At 40.4% G+C, this 20,430-nt stretch overlaps 1 protein-coding gene across 1 annotated transcript in view; it reads left to right on the top strand.

Annotated features, from left to right (window-relative positions):
* The window catches only part of LOC128617838 (collagen alpha-3(IX) chain-like), a 36,707-nt gene that overhangs the window by 1,341 nt on the left and 14,936 nt on the right, over positions 1-20,430 (top strand). The window contains exons 2-13 of the mRNA XM_053641015.1: positions 2,719-2,790; positions 4,823-4,952; positions 7,934-8,330; positions 9,421-9,501; positions 10,782-10,799; positions 11,866-11,958; positions 14,079-14,114; positions 18,835-18,906; positions 19,417-19,470; positions 19,581-19,616; positions 19,782-19,805; positions 19,997-20,050. Of these exons, the coding sequence (XP_053496990.1) occupies positions 2,719-2,790; positions 4,823-4,952; positions 7,934-8,330; positions 9,421-9,501; positions 10,782-10,799; positions 11,866-11,958; positions 14,079-14,114; positions 18,835-18,906; positions 19,417-19,470; positions 19,581-19,616; positions 19,782-19,805; positions 19,997-20,050 (1,067 nt within the window). The remainder of the gene's footprint in view (positions 1-2,718; positions 2,791-4,822; positions 4,953-7,933; positions 8,331-9,420; positions 9,502-10,781; positions 10,800-11,865; positions 11,959-14,078; positions 14,115-18,834; positions 18,907-19,416; positions 19,471-19,580; positions 19,617-19,781; positions 19,806-19,996; positions 20,051-20,430) is intronic.

The raw sequence follows: 20,430 nt of genomic DNA, 5'->3' as shown, positions 1-20,430 counted from the left end.
CTCTCTCTCTCTCTCTCTCTCTCTCTCTCTCTATATATATATATATATATATATATATATATATACACACACACACATATCGGGTTAGTGGTTAGCACGTTCGCCTCACACCTCCAGGGTTGGGGGTTTGATTCCCACAGTGGCCCTGTGTGTGCGGAGTTTGCATGTTCTCCCCGTGCTGCAGGGGTTTCCTCCGGGTACTCCGGTTTCCTCCCCCAGTCCAAAGACATGCGTGGTAGGCTGATCGGCATGTCTAAAGTGTCCGTAGTGTATGAATGGGTGTGTGAATGTGATTGGCACCCTGTCCAGTGTGTCCGCCTCGTGTCCGATGCTCCCTGGGATAGGCTCCAGGTTCCCCGTGACCCTGGAGCCTATCCCAGGGAGCATCGGACACAAGCCGGACACACTGGACAGGGTGCCATTTTTTTTTTTTTTTTTTTAAAAAGGATGGATGGATGGATGGATATACACATATAAGATGACAGATGTAGAGCTTCTACATATCACTGTAAAACTAAGAAAAAAACAATGACACTGCTGAGAGGATATTTTTCAGGATATATTGCGTAGAGCGTGTCCACTGTCGAGCTCGCCGTGCTTTTAAAACAGAATCTTCCTGTTCTGCTAGACCGGCTCTAATACTGACAGACAGAAATAGCCCGTGTGTCGTACTGTAAGATTATGACAGATAATCTTTCTCCTGATGATTCATCTGCTTTGGAAAGCCTGAACCGTTAACCCTTCATAAGGCTTTATAGAGATACATCACACGATAGTCTTCCCCTCGTGGTCTGAAAGGTCACGTCACATTTCCCAACGCATTTTTTCTTCCATGTGACCCAAAATGTGTCAACACTCTCAGGCTGTAAATGATGTTTACCTCAGAGTCCCGGAAATGACATCGCATTGTTTACAGACGTCTCATGACTGAAAGGTTTCAATCGTGTACGCAGTGAAATGGATTGGAAACCAAACAAAAGGAAATGTCTGTAGACTTTGTAGGTTTAATACAACACACAATAGACAAGAACAAATGATCCCCTTTAGCTATCATTACTACATCTACATGGCTATGCACCAAACATTAACATGATTTGACTACTGTGCAGACAGTATATGTTTATATAACTAGTTTTGACTGCTAGCTACTTAACGTTAAATTCCACTTCCTCTGACAGCATTTGAAGTTTTCATTTAATAGAAAGACACTGGAAACAATGACATGGCAGTAGAAAGAAAGATTTTAAACAAAGCACGCAGTATAGTCCTGCTAGCTTGATACGTTTTGCCAGATCTTCTGCCCAACACCTTCTGTGATTGGTCAGGAGGTGTTGATTAATTCTCTAGAACAGCGGCTCTGACAGTAGCACAGCTGCAAATCACAGGTTTATATGAATGCACTCGTTCTACTATGTTATCGTTTCTATAGTAACAGCTCATTTGCTTCAAACAATTTAAGACTAATAATAAACAGATTAAAAAAATAAATAAATAATAATTGTGATTGTTGACACGGTGAAGATTTCTGTTGAGAGACATCTATCTACATTTAACACGTACGGAAGGAGTCTCCAGTGTCAGCGATTTTTGTAAAAGTCCGACGTAAAGCTGTATCTTTACGTTTTTGACATCTTCAGGACTCTTTCTGCGTTTTAACTGGCCTAATGGTTTCCACCAGATTTGTAAAGGTTTCCATTAGGGGTTCTCCAGCGACTATTAAACACCACCGGAACGCAGTGCTGAATAAAATCCATCAGGAATCATTACGAACAGGAGCGACGCATTCCGTTACAGACCACCAGAAACACATTAACACCCATTAGGAACCACTACAAATAGCGAACGGTTTCTTAGTCGAGACGTTCCTTTCTTGCTGTCGGTTTCAACCCCTACAGAGGGACGCATTAAACCGTTTAAGAACGAAGAGCGTTTTTTAATTGGTTGGCCATTTCCTTTCTCTTATAGAAGCCACTCTCTAAATGTCATAACATTTACTGCCGTTTATCCAGAAGCCACAAACCACATAGGGTCTGTCTGGTCACGTAATTCAAACCAGTTTCTTCCCTGAAGTGTTTTGCGGTGTGAGGGAAGTGGGTGGCCATGCCGCAGACAACCTGACTGGAATTCTCACGTAATTTCAGAGGCACAGACGCCACAAACGAACGACAGTATGGCTACCGCATCTGGGTCACGTCTGTGAAATCTCTGATGGCGGGAAAGAGCCACGGTTTGATCGATACACGTTTTTATACACAGATGGATTCATTTATTTATATTAATATTCCTTCACTGAGCAGGCAGATCAATAAAGACAAACGAGCGCTACACTGTCTGTCAGGCTCTGAGATTTCTCTCAAAGACCAAATCTCAGTGTCTTATAACTAATCAGTGCGCAGGGTTGTAATCACGGAGATTTTATGACACCAGGCTGTAGCGCTAAGGTTAACCGTCTGGAATAACATCTGGTGTTGAGTAATATCCTAACGCAGAAGCTCTGACTGTAGTTCAGTTTGATATTATTACAGGTTTATATTAATGCACTTGTTCGAATACGTTATTGTTTCTATAGTAACAGCTCCTTCACAGGGACTCGAACAATTAAAGATGTGGAAAACAAAGATACCAACTCATAAACACACAGAGACTGGTTTATATAACTGGACAACGTGAGCAGATAAGAGAGCACGGTATTTATAATCACTTCTTTCTCCTTTCCAGAGCTGGATTTAAACAGACTTGATGGCGACACCGTGTGCCCACCACTGAGGAATGGACAAGATGACCTTCCAGGTAAAATCCAGCGTGGAAAGCGCAGCTGGATCAGCTCAAAATAACTTTTGCTCTTTCAGCAAGCTCAAACTTCTTCAGGTTCTTCCTCAAACTTTTCTCCATTTTTAAATCCTTATCCAATATCTTCTAGTAACATTTCTGGAGGTTCTGCGTCTGGATCTTCAACTAAGTCTAGTTGACTGTTCACGCTACTTCAACTTCTTATAGATTGTATCTCCTCAGCCTTCTTTTACCACTTGTGCTTCTGGATCTTCTCAGTCGTCCTCAATGCAATTTTAATTTTTTATTGTACGCTATATGGTCAAAAGTTTGTACACACCTGCCCATCACACCCATATGTGCTTGTTGAACATCTCGTTCCAGATTTATTCCCCCTTTACTGTTATAATGCGCGCCAGTCTTCTGGGAAGGCTTTCCACTAGATTTTGGGGCGTGGCCGTGGTGATTTGTGATCATTCAGCTACAAGAGCGTTAGTGGGGTTGAGATCAGATGATGGGATGTCGAGGAAGCTCCAGTTCCAGTTCATCCCAAAGGTGTTCAGTGGGGTTGAGGTCAGGGCTCTGTGCAGAACACTCGAGTTCTTCCACTCCAACCTTCATGAACCATGTCTTCAGGAAGCTCGCTGTGTGCACAGGAGCATTGTAATGCTGAAACAGGTTTGGACCTCTTAGTTCCAGTGAAGGGAAATTGTAATGCTCCAGCACACAAAAACATTCTATACAGTTGTGTGCCTCCAACTTTGCGGCGACAGTTTGGGGAAGAACCACATATGGTCAGGGGTACAAATACTTTTGGCCATACTGTGTATCATCCACACAAATTGTGTCTGGATCTTTTCCTTGTGGATTGTCGCACCTTTTTTTCAATCCCATTCAGATCTTTTACCTAAAGACCTCCTCAGTATTACTCAATCTCCTCTGGATGTCTTCTGTCTTCTTTAACAGCTTCTGGATTTCCTCACCCTTCCTCAGTTCCGTATAGATTTTAACTTCTCAGTTATCCTTCTTCAAACTCAGAAGTTTCATTCCGGATTGTTTTTCACTCTTCCTATTATGGGTGCTCTCCTTCTGGACCTTCTCAACCTTCATAGATGACTTGTGAAACTTTGCATCCTTCTGAAATTCCTTCTCAATCTGCTTACCCTCCTTCAACCCCCTCCTCTCTTGTGTGTGTGTATATATATATATATATTTAATTCTCTACCTTCTTCACCCTCATTCTGGATCTTTTCACTTTGGATCTTCTCCTTTTTGATCTTCGTATCTTTCTGCAGCCAACTTCTGGATCTTTTCATCCTGGATCTTCGGACTTATTTTTCAAAACTTTCTGCATCTGCTCACTTTCCTTCATTTTCTTTTAGATCTTTTTCATCTGGATGTTTTGAATCTTCTACAGTTCCATTTTTTTTTCTTTTCTTTTCTACTTTCACCCTCGTGTTTACCAGAGCAGTGAAAACTGAAATGACTTTTCGAGCTGTTTCTTCCAGCGTGTTCACACAGCGAGCTACCAAAAACCCCAGCTCTGAGTATGAAGGCTCATAGCGTGAAGTAGCTTTCTACAATCTAAATGTTTTGATCCGTTAACCGCCTCACTGCCCAAACCCTCCAGCGCTGAGCATTTTATTCATTAGAGATGGAGAACTGGATGAGATGTCGTTCCAAAACCTCCTCGGATCTCCAACGAGCCAAATAAAAGGTTCCACTATCAGCAGTACGAAACACTTCGGGCTCAGCAAGATCTTAATTGGTTGCACTCCGTTGCTTGTGGCAAATCCGTGCAGAGGCTAAAACCGCTAATCACTCTCACGTGTGTACGCTGGAAAGTGTGTAAGCAGAATTTAAGGGCCTGATTTTCAGCACAAACGCATGTTCAGATTATTACACTACTCATTAATGCTGAAATTCTGTACAGCTAGCATTTGCTAATGATCACCACATGAAGAACAAAACTGTACTAAGCTGTGTGGACTAAAAATAGGGTGTGTGTGTGTGTTTGTGTGTTTGTTTGTGTGTGTGTGTGTGTGTGTGCTAGGTTTCGACCTGATCACACAGTTACAGTCGGACATGATTCCGCTGAAGGGTGTGAGGAAGGTGGAGGGCTCCACATCCACTCAGTTGGCGTACAGACTCGACCGTGAGGCCAACTTCCAGATCCCTACCAGGTAACACCCCCCCCCATCCCTCTCCCCCCCCCACACACACACACTACTACTACTACATGTACACGGAAGTAGTGTTTCTGTTATCTTAATGCATTCTAATCATAATACAGCTTAATCATAATACATGTCTGATAATACGTACATATACTACTAATGAATATACACTCACTGGCCACTTTATTAGGAACACATGTACACCTGCAGTCCACTCCTCAGACTTCCCTGCCACATGATTGCCTGATAATTGGATAATTGCACAGGTGTTCCTAATAAAGTGGCCGGTGAGCATATACACTTGCGAGGTGTGACGCAATGTCTCTATCTGAAATAAAATAAAAAAAAAAACCCAACAACACCCGCTTGTGCGAGCGTTTTGTTGAGGCCTGCTGGATCCCAGTCCTGATGCACACCTCTAGCCTCCTATTCGTATAATGTATCCGTACTCCTAAATTCCTAGCACACGCACACACACACACACACACACACACACATACGTGTAAAAGTGTTTGGCCTGTGTTCATTACAGGTGTTGCATTATTACAGTTTACACACAGATGTCCCTGCTCCTCACGCAGCTATTCATTTACAACAAAAAATAATAGTGTTAATAATAATAATAATAATAATAATAATAATAATAATAATAATAATAATATTGAAAATAACTAAAACATGCCCGAACCCATTTGGCATGAGAAACAGAAGCAAACAGGAAAACACAGAATAATGCACATCTGCACAGCTGTTATGCCCAAATGCACACTCAGCATGTGCACATCTGCTGATGATTATAGAGTAAACCACCTAAACCACTCAGTGCTTACTTCAGTACACCGGGGTCTGCTCATAACAGGAGACCGAGTCTAATCCGTCAGCTGAGTCGTGTTTGTTTGAATGCATGACGCTAAACTGGTAGCTATACGGAGGGTTCAATTACTCGTTAGCTACATTAGCCTTGTAGATCCAGTGGTGCTGTTCTGATTGGTCAGAAGGCGTTGACCAATCAACAGCAGCTCTGCAAATCACAGGTTTATATTAATGCGCTCGTTCTTACACGTTATTCGTTTCTATAGTAACAGCTCGTTCACAGGGAACTTGTACAGCGGATGCTCTACAAAGATTCGATCAAGAAACAAAGTTCTTTTTTTTTTTTTTTTTTACATGGTCCTCAAGTGCCATGTGTTTATTTTTTCAGTCATTTTGCGAGATCAGGCCTTCATTTATTTTACTGTCCAACAGGAAACCCCATTTTTATCGCCTCACCTTGATCCGTTTTACGAGCTGGTAAAAATCTGGCTACAGCTCCGTCCATAAACACACCCCCCCTGCAGAGAGCTCGGTCCTGTTAAGAACCCGTCCCCTGGAGGCAGCCACGGTTCCTATCCTGACTCGGCACATTCAGCTCCTGGATCAGGTGTTTGTTTTTTTTCCCCCCCAGATTTAAGCTCCTAACACCATCCAGTGAAAGTCCCTTTGAAGTGATCACAGTGGGGAATTTGCTCCCAGGCCATGAGGCTTTTGAAGATTAAAGTGCCACTGCTTTCGATTTGTCTCATATATTTAGTGTACTTGATCATGTGGTTCTGGAGTCAGGACACACCGAAAAACAGCGCTTTGTAATCACCAGAGCATTCATCATTCTTCTCCATCACCTTCATGTTTCCCTGAACAACCGCCCAGGTGAAGTTAGCAGGCTTTGTGTGTGAGTGTCTGTCATGTAGCTCACAACGAATGAGAAATGATGGAATAAATAATAATAATAATAATAATAATAATAATAATAATATCATCCAGATTTCTGTTTTTAACACAAGCCACAATATATTGTTTATTTAAGTTGAGCGTTATTATTACATAACAGCATGTCTAGAAGAATTCCTCAATTTTCCACCCTGTCACCACCCTGAAGTCAATTTTTAACTTTTTTTTTTTTTAAATCTATTTATAGTTCAATTTAATGATGTGAAAATGTCTGTTATCGTTCTCACTTACGTCATTTAAGAAACTGTTAGAAAACCTTTTTGGTACAAACTCCAGGTTATTGCTTATTGCGCATATTTTCTTCTTTAAAATATCGATCCAGCCTTCTTCAAGGGTTTATTACATAATTAAGGGGTCTCTGGACCTCTTTCTCGTAGGAAAACTCTTCAGTGTAGTGTTCTACATTGATCCTTGAAGGATCCCACAGAGGAACAGCTGAAGAACCCTTAAAGCAGTGGTCACCAACCGTCTTCCTTGAGATCTATAGCACCTGCCTGCAATTTTCATCTCCAACCAAAATCTAACACACTTGTTTTAGTTGAGCAAGAACTTCTCCCAAGCTCTGCACTGCGTAAAGACTTCCTATAGGATGCGATAAAACTATTCCTCATCCTGACCTCCATAACGGCTTACCCCATGACCTCCACGCACAACCTACCATCCAACAATGCCCTCCTCCTTACACCAGCGCTCACCAACCCTCTTCCTGGAGATCTACCTTCCTGCAGGTTTCATCTCCAACCAAAATCTAACACACCTGTTTTAGTTGAGCAAGAACTTCCAATGCAATGAGTAGATGGTCAGGTGGGCACGATTATGGTTGGAGATAAAGTCTTCAGGAAGGTAGATCTCCAGGAAGAAGGTTTGTGACCACTGATTTAAGGGTTCTAATTTGTTAAAGAGTGTAGTGAGTCCCAGTTTATCAACATGAACCATTTTTTTTTTAAATCATGAAACCCCCATGTAAATTTGATGGAAAATGGGAAAATGAAAGGAAAAAATGAGCTCTTCTAGCTCCTTCGTTCAACGCTTGCTCTGTCGTTTTCATCCACCATCATCGTTTTTTGGTTCTGGTCCAGTCCAGCCATTCAGAGTGTCTTTATTCACAAGTATAAAAAACACAGAAGATGCGTCACAGTATCTTCTGCTGGATAAATAGTGTTCTGGTCGGTTCTGTGACTGTGAAAGAGTTAACACGTGTCCGCTCTTGTTCTCCCGAGGCCGACATTCCCCAGAGGTTTCCCGGTGGAGTACTCGTTCATGACCACGTTCCGCATGATCAAGAACACGGTGAACAAAGTGTGGAACTTGTGGCAGGTGGTGGACGAGGACGGCGTGAAGCAGGTGGGGATGCGTCTGAACGGGGACCAGCAGGCCCTCGAGTTCTTCCTAACTACCTTGGATGGAGACCTGCAGACCATCACCTTCCCAGGCCTGTCTGTGCTCTTCAACACCAAGTGGCACAAAGTGATGATCGGTGTGGAGAACGAGATGGTCACGTTGTATGTGGACTGCCAGCCTGTCGACCAGAAGCCCATTAAGGAAAAGGGCTACGTCAGCACAGATGGAGAGACGCTCTTCGGGAGACTGGACACTGATCCCAGCAGCTCTGTGGTGGTAAGAATGCTAATGATTGGTGATGGACATCAACTATCCCCAAACTGTTGATCATTTGGTTAATGCTACAAATGCATTTTTAGTTTTGCTGGGTGAACCTTCATAAATCCCAAGAGACAGATTCATTTCTCTCTTGTTCTGCAAATCAGTGTTGGAGTAAATGAATCATTTTGGCAGGACTGAGAGTCAGGCATCTCTAATCCAGTGAAATTAGTGTTGGAGTCAGTGAATCATTTGGTCACAGCTGAGATTCACTCCTCTTTTATTCAGTAAAATCAATGTTTGACTCTGTGAATCATTTTAATCCAGACCGAGATTCATTCCTCTCCCATTTAACAAATCAGTCTTTGAGTCTTTTGATCCTTTCAAAATCCTTTGCACCTCTCTCATTTGTCATGTCACTGTTTGCATCAGTGAATCATTTGTTCGTGACACCTCTCTCGATCAACAAATCAGTGAATCATTGTGGTTAAAACTGAGATTCGCCCCTCTCTTATTCAAGGATTCATTGTTTGAGTCACTGAATTATTTTGGTCGTGACCAAGATTCGTTTTTCTCTCATTTGGCAAATCAGTGTTTTTTGTCTCTGAATCATTTAAGTCAAGGATGAGATTCAGATTTTCTCTCATTCTGCAAAGCAGTGTTTCAGTCAAATCAGTGAATCTTTTGTTCATGAATGAGATTTGCTTGTCTCATGTTCAGTAAGTCAGTGTTTGAGTCAGTGAGTTATTTTGGTCAAGATTTACTACCCTCTGGTTCAGCTATCAGTATTTGACTCAGTGAATCATTTTGGTCAAGATCAAGATGAACAAATCAGTTGAATCAGTGAGTTCAATTATTCCCCTTTAAGCTCATTCTGAGATTTATAGTGATTCAGTGTATGGGAATCATTTAACTCAACAGATTCAAATGAGTCACTGAAAAGACTCAACATTTTCATCTTCATTACTGACCCTGAGTAGGACCAAATCTAGGACCAGATTACGAACAACCTTGTGCACAAAGTCATGTGTGTTTGAAATTCTTTCCTCCTTGGCTACGATGTGATATTGCCTGACATATGTGTATGTGTTTCTTTGTCGTGTTCTAGTTTGAGGTGCAGTGGATGCTGATTCACTGTGACCCAAAGAGAGCTCAGAGAGAGAGCTGCACCGAACTTCCTGTAGCTGAGGTAATCATCACATCACCCGTCTCTCTCTGTCTACTTCTGTAGCCAGTCGCTAACCGACAGTGAGCTCAATTATTAATCAACGCAGGGATGCTAAACACATATGACATTTAAGTACTTATTTTCATTACAGGATCATGCTAATGCTAATTTGTAAACCAACTTGCTATCCCTTGGCCACTAAAAACACTTGATAATAACGACTTTTGAAACGTTTTACTAGAATGAACTTCTTGAGTTTGAGACTTTTTTCCCTGCTCCAGGATGACAATACAGCCTCCACGAGAATGTTTATTTTTGTATGTGCTGTATTTTGTCACTATTTGTTTGAATTCATTTTCTCAACGTCTCCCGCGTGACTTAGCTCATTAAAACGTGGATAATGAGGAATGACTCATTATTCAGGCATTTCTGGGGCAAAATGGGCGGAGCTTAGGTCCAGTTTTTTAAATGTGATCACATGACGTCACAACAACCCTTTCTTTTCATGTCTTTTCCTCAGCGTCTTGGCATAAAATGGTCACTAGATTGCTAGCAAAATTATTCTACCTATTGTTACCTAACTGGACATTCCAAAATGTAGCTACCTCGCTTGGCAGCAAACTCGGCTACAGGTTTAAATCACACAATAAAATACTAAAATGTCCTAATGTTAGAAGGCTAGTTAGCAAACGTCGCTCCCGTTTTTAATCTAACACAATAAATTAGTTTACCTATTGTTACCAAGATACACGTTACAGATTTGTTTAAATGACACGATAAGTTATTCTTAATGTTAGCACGCTTGCAAGCCAAGTGAGGTATTGGTAGACATCTAAACTAACTATATCAACTTAGCTATCTAGCTAAGCTAGCATTGCTAGACTATTATATCATGTAATTAAGATTGTTTTAAGCTGAGCAGTATATGTTGCTGAAGAGGCTAAGAAAAAGGCTAGCTGTGATTATCACAATACCAAGCTCCACCCACACTGACTCAGGAACATTACCAAATGTTTATATTTATCATAAGATTTAAGTACTTTTTCTGAAGTATTTTTGTCATTGTGGCTCACATGCAAGCTTTATGCAAAGACGTAGCTATTGCTAGCTGTGCTAGTTCCTTAAAGGCTGCGCTAGTGTTAGTATATTAGCAGCGAAGTTTACGTTCTTGCTTTTGCTGTTGTTTTGTTTTGTTGTTTGTTTGTTTGTTTGTTTTATTTATTTTTCTGGTTCTGCTGGTGAGGTGTGGGGTGGCAGTTCTCACTAACTCTATAGTAATTCTCTCCTTTTTGCTTCTTCAGATGTATGCCAATGCTGAGGTACTTCATTTTTTCACTTTATAGATTTTTTTTTAAGCCAATAATCTACTCCAATGCTTTGTTGCTTAATCGACCTCAATGCTTTCTGCTATACTTACTGGGTGCTCCAATCACCCCAATGTGGCAGGTAAAGAAGAAAAGAGCATTAGCCGTAGTTCTTGATTTAAAATACTGCATTATTTTTATGCTAATAATGCTAAATGTTTCCACACAAGTCCAGACTGGTCATTGCTTCATTACACTTCTCTAGCAAGGATTGGTTTGGCTCGCTTTCAGCCCAGGTGAATAAATCAGAGCTAGAGGGAACACTTTCCAGGTGAAAGCTTGGGTTTTACTCTTCGTTATGTCACAGGTGGTTCTGTTCAGAAATCCCCTCAGGATGTTATGAGGAAGAGATTTCATTATATTACTGTAGCTATTGATTTAAGTCCACTTTGAAGGAGAACGAGTCCAGCGAGGTGAAATAAATAGAAATGGAAAGCGTTGGAAAGCTTTAAAAGAAAATGACTGGATGACATTATTAAAAATAAGTAAATAAAAACACTCAAGACTACAGCCTCATTGTTTGCACCTAGCATAAATGTTTTGTTAATTTTCTAAGAGAACAGGAGAGCCGAATTTAGGTTAAAGTAAATGGAAATGAAAATTCCGTCACTGATTACCTTCTAATGAGGTTAAGGTTACAGACTGAAGTGGGCGGGGCTAATGTTGGGAATTGTTTACATGAACTTTAAACTCACCAATCACAAGGCTGATGCTCCTCCCACACAGCTTATAATAAAACGACAATGAGTTCACACTAAAATAGTCTGAACAACATAGTGAGTAAAGGTGAACGCTATCGTAGCGAGGGAAAGCTAGCGAGTGTGTCTGTGCTGTTATATGTACAGTGTATGCACAGTGTATAGAGATGTTCTCTTCTCATTTAGGAAATAAATAGCTGTAATTGAAAACGAATGTAAAATTTATGTCTTTATTAGGTCAGGTGTTATGTAGAGAAAAGAACATTGCACTTTTTAGAACTGCTTCCTGTTGATTTTATTGTCGTATCTCTCGTTCCGTCCAGCCCGACCCCAAACCGATCCCTGGGCCTGTTGGACCACAGGGTCCTGCAGGACCTCGGGGAAATCCCGGAGAAGACGGTCGTGATGGAAGAGATGTAAGTGCTACTTTCTCAGATGTTAAGGTCTATTTGAGTATATTTTCCAAACCTACAGTAGGGTCTATGATTTTTTTCCTTTTCAGAAATTGTCAGAGTAGTATGTTAAGACTGCCGACAACAAATCTTATTAATTTTGTGAAATGACATTATTTCATTACCAGTTACCAAAACCAGTTTGACTGTTTGGAACATCAGTTACTCCTATATCCACATATGTTGTCATAGTAACAGTATATATATATATATATATATATATATATATATATATATATATATATAGTACTCATGCATCCAAATTTATTGTCATAGTAACCACATTACTCATGTATCCACATTAGTTGTCATAGTAACCGCACATTTACTCATGTGTCCACATTAGTTGTCATAGTAACAGCTCATTTACTAGTAGCTACACTAGTTGTCATAGTAACAGCTCATTTGCTCACGTATACACATTAGTTGTCGTGGTAACGGCTCATTTGCTCATGTAGCTACATTAGTTGTCATAGTAACAGCGCATTTGCTCATGTATCCGCATTAGTTGTCGTGGTAACAGCTCATTTGCTCACGTATCCACATTAGTTGTCATAGTAACAGCTCATTTGCTCGTGTAGCTACATTGGTTGTCAGTGAATCAGTGTTTGTCCCATTAGTGTTACCATAGCAGCGTGTACTACTGAAAAAGTCATAATTTCCTTTATAAGAGGTTTTTTATTTGTCCAGTCACTCATGCTACAACGATGATTATCTTACTCTAGCTACTGACAACACTAACAAATGTGAATATGATTGAAGCCTTTGACCAAAAATGTTTCGTTTTATGTGTATATATATATATATATATATATTCATTTATTTAGATCTGAACGCACGATGTCCAGGTAAACACGTAGGCCACGTCTAACAGTTTACAATGCATTATACTACATATATTATTTGTCTTATTTATTTTCACTTACTGATTATGGCTTTTAATTAGTTAATTGCCAGTTCTGTAACTTCAGAATTCCACTCATTTGTTTATTCATTTCTTTATTCTGTGAATTGTTTCTTTTGCTTCCAACTGCAAGATATAAAATGCAAAATAATGATTTAATAAAACTGCCATGTAACGGAGGCTGAGACGGAAGCAAGTGCAGGTAAGGCAGTTTAATGAGGAGACAAATCCACAGGGTTAGGCAGAAATCAATAACCATAGACAGGCAAGGGTCATGCAAACAATCCAAACTAGGCAAGGCAGAGAATCAAAGTCGAGGGAATAACAAAATAAAAAAAAAAACAAAACAGCGCAGCGACACGAGGTAAAGACTTGGTATACGACAGGGACAAGTCGACTGAGTGTAATACTTCACGTAATACTTCACAGGTGTGTGTGATTAGTCCTCAGGAGAAGGTGCCATGTCTGTATCTTCCATTGGGAATTGTAGTCGTCGGCCATGTTTGTAGTCCGTGGTGCATTCTGGGAAATGGAGTTGCTGGTTTGGCGTGACATGACAAAAACAAATTATTATTAATAAGTAAGGATGTAAAGAGATGTAAGGAAATGACTCTTAGAACCCATTTTAATTAATTAACACCATATAAGTATATATAGAAATATAGATGTTCACCGCATACATTACTGCAGCTATGATCTGAGCTGTGACTCCTCTGAGAAGGTGTTTATATATTTCTTTAATTATTTATTTTTCACTCCATCATTTCCACTGCCCTGACAGAGCAGTGCGCCTAGCATTTGCTTACACCGCATTTGCGTATTCGTCAATGACGCTCCGTTCTCTCTGTTAATTATCACCCTGCAGCTCGCCGTCTCCTCACCTCATACGTCACGTTCACTTCGATTCCCTTCAGAAAAGGCCGTTTTTGGGATTATTTTATTTCAGCTCTGTTATGTCAGCTCTGTCCCTGGCCTCATTATCTTGATCACTGACGAGGGTTTAATGAGACAGAGGAAGTGACTTTCTGTCCTCCGCTCTTTTTTCCAGCAGCTCATTATAGACGTACACTTCCGTGCGTGTAGGCACTAGAGTCTGGTCGTTAGAAATGTAGACCTGTATCCAACCTCCATGAGTCACTCTGATTGAGTTTTACATCCGTCTTGTTTTTTCCCTTTCCAGGGTATTCCAGGAACCCCGGGCACGCCTGGTGCATCTGTGAGTATAACACCTTCACACGTGACCATAAATCAAGGAGACGTCTTAGCAGCAAAAGCTTCTTACACAAATTAATACGTGAATAATGCAGATTTCAATATCTTATCCAGGGCTCTCAAGTTTTATCAAAAGTGTTGGAGTGAGATTATCTGTTAGGGGAGGAGCCACTCAAATATTTTGCGGCAGCGGCCCCTCGGCCCACCCAGTTCCCTAAAGTTTTTGCTAGCAGTTCAGTTGTACCTATTGTTCATAACTAACCAGCACAAATAGAAATGATAGCAATTGGTAAATCTGATAAAAGACATATAAATTCATCCAAATAAAATAAACAGTTTTTATATATTTCAAAAATACATATGCATCAAAAAAAAAAAAAAAATTGGCCCCAAACTAGCCAACTGAACAGCAGTGCTCAATATACATACTGTACACATACAGTGGGATTACAGAACTTGCCATGAGCATGTGTGTGTGTGTGTGTGTGTGAGTGTTTGTTACACATTTTAATGATAATGATAATTATAATGAGTCTTTATTAATCACGTATACATTACAGCACAGTGGAATTCTTTTCTTCGCATACCCCAGCATGTTAGGAAGTTGCGGTCAGAGTACAGGGTCAGCCATGATACAGCGCCCCCTGGAGCAGAGAGGGTTAAGGGCCTGGCTCAAGGGCCCAACAGTGGCAGCTTGGCAGTGCTGGGGCTTGAAACCCCGACCTTCTGATCAGTAACCCAGAGCCTCAACCACCAAGCCACCACTGCCACCTTGATGCCTTGATGACGGGGTAGAGGGCTCTCACTTAAAGCACTGTGGCTCAAGGCCAGCCATTTTGACCGTCATGATGGATGATATCGTTCAGTCCAGAGCCAAACTGTTCCTAGTTTTGGTTTTGGTCAAACCCACGATGGAGAACACTCTCTGTATCTGCATTCGAGTGGGGAAGAACTAAAACCAGTTTGAAAATCTTACACAGCCTTCCAAATGTGCTCAAACCGGTCACTTTTAAAAAAAAAATCTAATCTCTTAAATTTGCATTTATCAAATTGATGAAGTAAATGTCAAAGGATGTAGAATATCTCTTACCGTATTCTTCATTGATGACATAAAATAATAATGTAGCATGAATTTGGCTATATTCCTCAACATCAGCTCTCACCATCTTTGATCGCAGGCAAGTTACCGCATTCATCGGATCTTGCACTTCCAACTTCCACTCCGTGAGCATCCACGTTGCCTAGTAACGAACGTGCTTGCAGTGGGATCACGTAAATGACCCAGAAACGACAAATTCTCATTTCTGATTGGCTAGTAGGTGCCATTTAACTCTGTATAACTCGAAACAGCTGTGAACTCGGCAGAAAACTTCCCTCTGTATAACTGTATACCTTATATCTAGAGGGACGAGTTATCCCTTACTTCTCAGCGTGAGGAATACAAGGTGTGGCGTGTGAGCGTGTGAACTGAGCTAGCTGGAAAAGGTCACAGTGTCACTATTATAAGGAGCTGAAGTGAGTTGTTTGCATTAGCTACTGTTTATTTAAATCAGGTTTACTCCTCAATGGTCCTGCCAACTTCATTTCCTGGGAGCTTAATTTAATGCTTGAAACGCTCAAATATAACAAGCTATTGAGACTGGTTGATTAGCATAATCTTCAAATCATTTGCTAGAACAAATATGGATAAGCTGTGGGGTAAACTGAGAAAAAATGACTGCAGTAAACAAATCATCCTTGTAGTCAGAACATGCTTGTAATTTGATCGAGTTTTTATTTTTGATTTTTTTGCTAACATATTGGGTTTTAGAGTTTTGGATGCTAGCTGAGATAGAGTGCACCTCATCAGGTTACCTCAAGAAGTTATCGCTAACTAGGAAAAGCCTCCTAGCTAGCCATAACCTCTTTTAGCTTCTTTTAGCATTGAGTAACCTCAGTAAAATTGGTGGGTGGTTCTAGATAACTTACCTAACCAGAGCCTGACAATATCACATTTTTCTACTGCACGTTTTGCACACCTGGCTAGAAATGCTAATATATAACAGGCTAATAGTGCTGATTAGCTGACGGAATCTTCAGATCAGTTGTTAGCATGCTTGTGCATAAGCTATGGTGTAAATTAAGCTATGCGTAGGGAATAAAATAAATGTTTTTTTTGTTTTTTTTAACAAAGCCAAGCACAAATTGTCAGGAGATAGTTGCAGGAGGTGTGTGTCTGTAACAGAACTTATTTACAATCGGTTGTTTATTAGCTAAACTGATAAACACATTTAGCCTAGTGTTTACTTAATAACATAGCCGGTTACAGTAGCTAAAAAAATGGGCTAACTAGCAAGTTAGCTGCGTAAGGAGACCATTTTAAGCGCTATTATATAACAGTTAGTTCTGGTCCATTAATCTGATTGGTCGAGCAGCGTTACAAACAAGAGTGCGCATGTTTCCTATAACCGGACATTTTCAGGAATATTACTTTTGACTTAAAATATGAAAGCTCGTCAGATGAAGATGAAAATGAAGAAAGGAAGGCCATTTTACCAGAAGTACCTTTAACGAGCGTGTACAAATCAATGTGCGCTAGCTAGCCAGCTAGCCGATGTGCTGTAAAGTGAGTGTGGCTTCTTAGTGAAGTGGCAAAAAGAAGCTGTTGTTTGTCACATATACATTGCCATATAGTGAAATTCATTTCTTCACATATGCCAGCTTGTTAGGAAGTATGGGGTCAGAGCGCAGGATCAGCCATGATACAGTGCCCCTGGAGCAGAGAAGGTTATGGGGCCAAGAGTGGCAGATGCTGGGGCTTGAACCCCTAACCTTCTTGTTGGAGGGCCACCACTGCCCTCTTCAGGATCTATTTCATAGCAGAGAAAAATAAACGGAACATTTGACCATATTGTGTCCGAAATTTCACTTTGTCTACATTACGAACTGTGATCTTAAACTTGGCCAAAATAAGGATCATAACCAACACTTGACTTTGTCTCTGGATATATGCTGCCTATCTGGGGACCTTCTTTCAGATTGGACCACGTTGAATTTAATGGCGGGATTTGCTGATCTTTAGGCTGGCGTTGATTGGAGAGATGCAGTATTTAATATATAAAGTATGCAGAAACATGGCGTTCATCCCGACTAATGAATACTGAATATATATCGTTATTGAATAAATGTTGGCCTCGATAGAAGATCTGTGCTTGGATCGGATGTTGTATTAAACGTCCTCCAGATTAATCAATAAAACATTATTTGCAGTTGTTCCTCATAACTCCCATGAGTCACCTTTAGACTCCCGGCAGCTCCTACACTTCATTTATTTATTTTATTTCAGTCAGAATTCAGCTGAAGCTATTGATGCGGTTATTAACCACTTTATAATGCATTCATAGGCATTTCCTAAATGTGCACTACAAAAGGTGTGAAGTAATGGATTCTACACCCTATATAGTGCACTATTTAACTTATTAATAGTCATTAATAGTAATTTAGTGCCATCATCTATACTGAAGTGCACACAACATAGGGCATAAAATGGGGCCTACATACCTAATTAAGAGCCACCTAGTGCTTCAGATGCATATTTCATATAGAAGTGCACTAAAGGGCTTCAGATTTACACCAGATAAAGTCTAAAAGTGCATTACACACTGGCCTCTACCCCCTTGGGAGTGTAATATATGTCCAATAAAACACCATTTACTAATTCAGCTTCATATTCTGTATATAAATGCGCTTCATAGGGAACAAAATTTATTCTACACCCTTAGATGTGAACTATATGTCGAATAGAAAGTATTCATCTCTGTATTTCATGCAGAAGTGAACTACATAGGGCATGAAATTTTTCCGACACTCTATCTAGGGCACTAGTATGCTCAGTAAAGAGACATTTAAGGGTTCAGCTTCATATTCTGTATATAGGTGCGCTACATAGAATAGCTTCTACCCACTATGTAGTGCACTGTACAGTATGTTTTATTAAGAGTCATTTAGTGATTTGGTTCCATGTTTCATAAAGAAGTGCACTACATAGGACAGGTAACCTTCTCTACACTCTATATACAGTTGCATTCAAAATCATTCAACCCCCATTGCATATCCGGTTTATTGTCGAAATTCTGCCCAGTTCAGGTATTTCATACATTTTCTCCCCCTAGCCAGTTCAGGTCTGCTTGAGACAACACCTGTTCTGTATATTTGTGCTGTTGTGAGGGATTCTATTCAGGGGGGTGAATAATTTTGAGTCTGGAGAAATCATTATAAGTTGCATTTTCGGTTGAATTTGTGGAAACCACTTGAAGCATTCATTGTGTTGAACTATTTCGACCGCTTCTGTTTGATGTGTTCATCACAAACAGCTGAAAGTCTGTACATTTCGTCAATAAACCTCATTTGTAGTGGGGGTTGAGTACTTTTGATTTCAACTGTAGTGGTGGTCCCAAAAGTGAGGTATTTACTATTACACCCCTAATCCAGGCCGTTACGTGCACATCCGTTTCATTAACTGCAAATAAATAACTTCCATCTAATCAGAAATAACACGGGGGCGGGGCTTTATCACAGGGCAGAAGGGAGATGAGTGCGTAGATAATTGATTTAGCATCGAGAGGCCATGCTGAGGCGTATCTAAGCAACAGCAGTGGCTGATGCTGCACTCTGATAAAGCTGTTTCTATTCCGGTGTGTGTGTGTGTGTGTGTGTGTGTGTGTGTGTGTGTGTGTGTGTTTCAGGGCACTAAAGGGGAAAAGGGTGAGATTGGTCTGCCAGGACAGAGAGGACTACCAGGACTTCCAGGACCTAGTGTAAGTACCAAGATGCTATCACTGCCCACACAGTATGTGTGTGTGTGTGTTTGTGTACCTTTGTGTGTGTGTGTGTGTGTGTGTGTGTGTGTGTGCATGTCTGGAGCTTTTTCCAATTATTCCAACTGCTCTGACGGTGGAGCCTTATTCTGATTATCTTGTTTGTGAAGGCAGAGCTTTTGTTTACAATTATGTGTGCTTTGAGGGTGGAGCCTATTTCAGTTATATGCGCTGTGCAGGTGGAGCATAGAGGGTTTTCTGATAATGTGAAGTGAGGGCGTGGCTTTTCATTAATTATGTGTGACCCAAGGGCGGAGCTTATTTAATTACTTTGCTTTGAGGGCAGTTCTTTTTCTAATTATGTATGCTCTGGGGGTGGAGCTTTTTCTTAATTATGTGTGCTGTGAGGTTTGGAAATTGTTCTAATTATGTGCGGCGTGAGGGTGGGGATTTTTCAATTATGTGTGCTGTGAGGGCGGGGCTTGTTCAATTATGTGTGTGTATCCACAGGGGCCGATGGGGCCGATGGGGCCGATGGGACCGAGAGGCCCGGTTGGAGAAAGAGTAAGTGCGCCTCTAGACTTTTATAATGTCAAGACCCGTCTTCACACACTCTTTACTCAGCATGCGCAGAGCGAGAGTGTTCATTTCTCTAACATGACTTTTGTATTTAGGGTCTTCAGGGTTTCCCAGGTCCAGCTGGACCCCCTGTAAGTGCTTTAAGTTCTTTTTTTTTCCACACACACACATTAAATGAAAGACAATCTTTAATAAGTATCGCTGCTTTAAATATTGTGTTGTGAAGTGTTACAGTTTCACAGTGCTTCTGATGAGTCATGAGTTTGTTTATCTGTGTGCTTCCGTCTTCTGTGCAGGGACCCGAGACCACTGGACCACCTGTATGTAGACGAGCTGTTCTCCTTTATTCCTCTGTTTTAACATACAGTATCTTAAATAATATTTTTTTTTAAATAAAATTAATTATTTATATGTCTTACCACCTGTCCTCTCTCTGTCTTTATATATATATATATATATATATATATATATATATATGTTTTAGTCATTCTTTTTTTTTTTTTTTCCTCAGGGACCTCCAGGCAAACCCGGTATCCCAGGAAACGAGGGCAACATTGGACCGGAGGTCAGCATCTGTCCCCTGTGTTCCAATCAAACATCAGTTATTAATAATAAATGGATTTATTTTGGATGTAATGCCACAGAGAGTGACACAGTGTCACTCTAGAGTGTTGGATCCCTTTCATTATATATACAGTATATAATATAGTTGCGATCAAAAGTATTCGACCCCCCCAGTGCAAATCAGGTTTATTGTCAAAATGTACAGACTTTCAGCTGTTTGCGATGAACACATTTTAACAATAATCCTGATTTGTAGTGGGGGTTTGGATCATTTTGATTGCAACAACAGTATATTTAATGGCAATTTAATATGAGTATATATAAATCATAATAGTATACAGTAAGTAAAATATAATATCAATATAATATTCAGAGTATATA

This window comes from Ictalurus furcatus, chromosome 14 (assembly GCF_023375685.1).
Source record: "Ictalurus furcatus strain D&B chromosome 14, Billie_1.0, whole genome shotgun sequence".
Lineage (NCBI taxonomy): Eukaryota > Metazoa > Chordata > Actinopteri > Siluriformes > Ictaluridae > Ictalurus > Ictalurus furcatus.
This window is presented reverse-complemented; position numbering and strand designations above follow the sequence as displayed.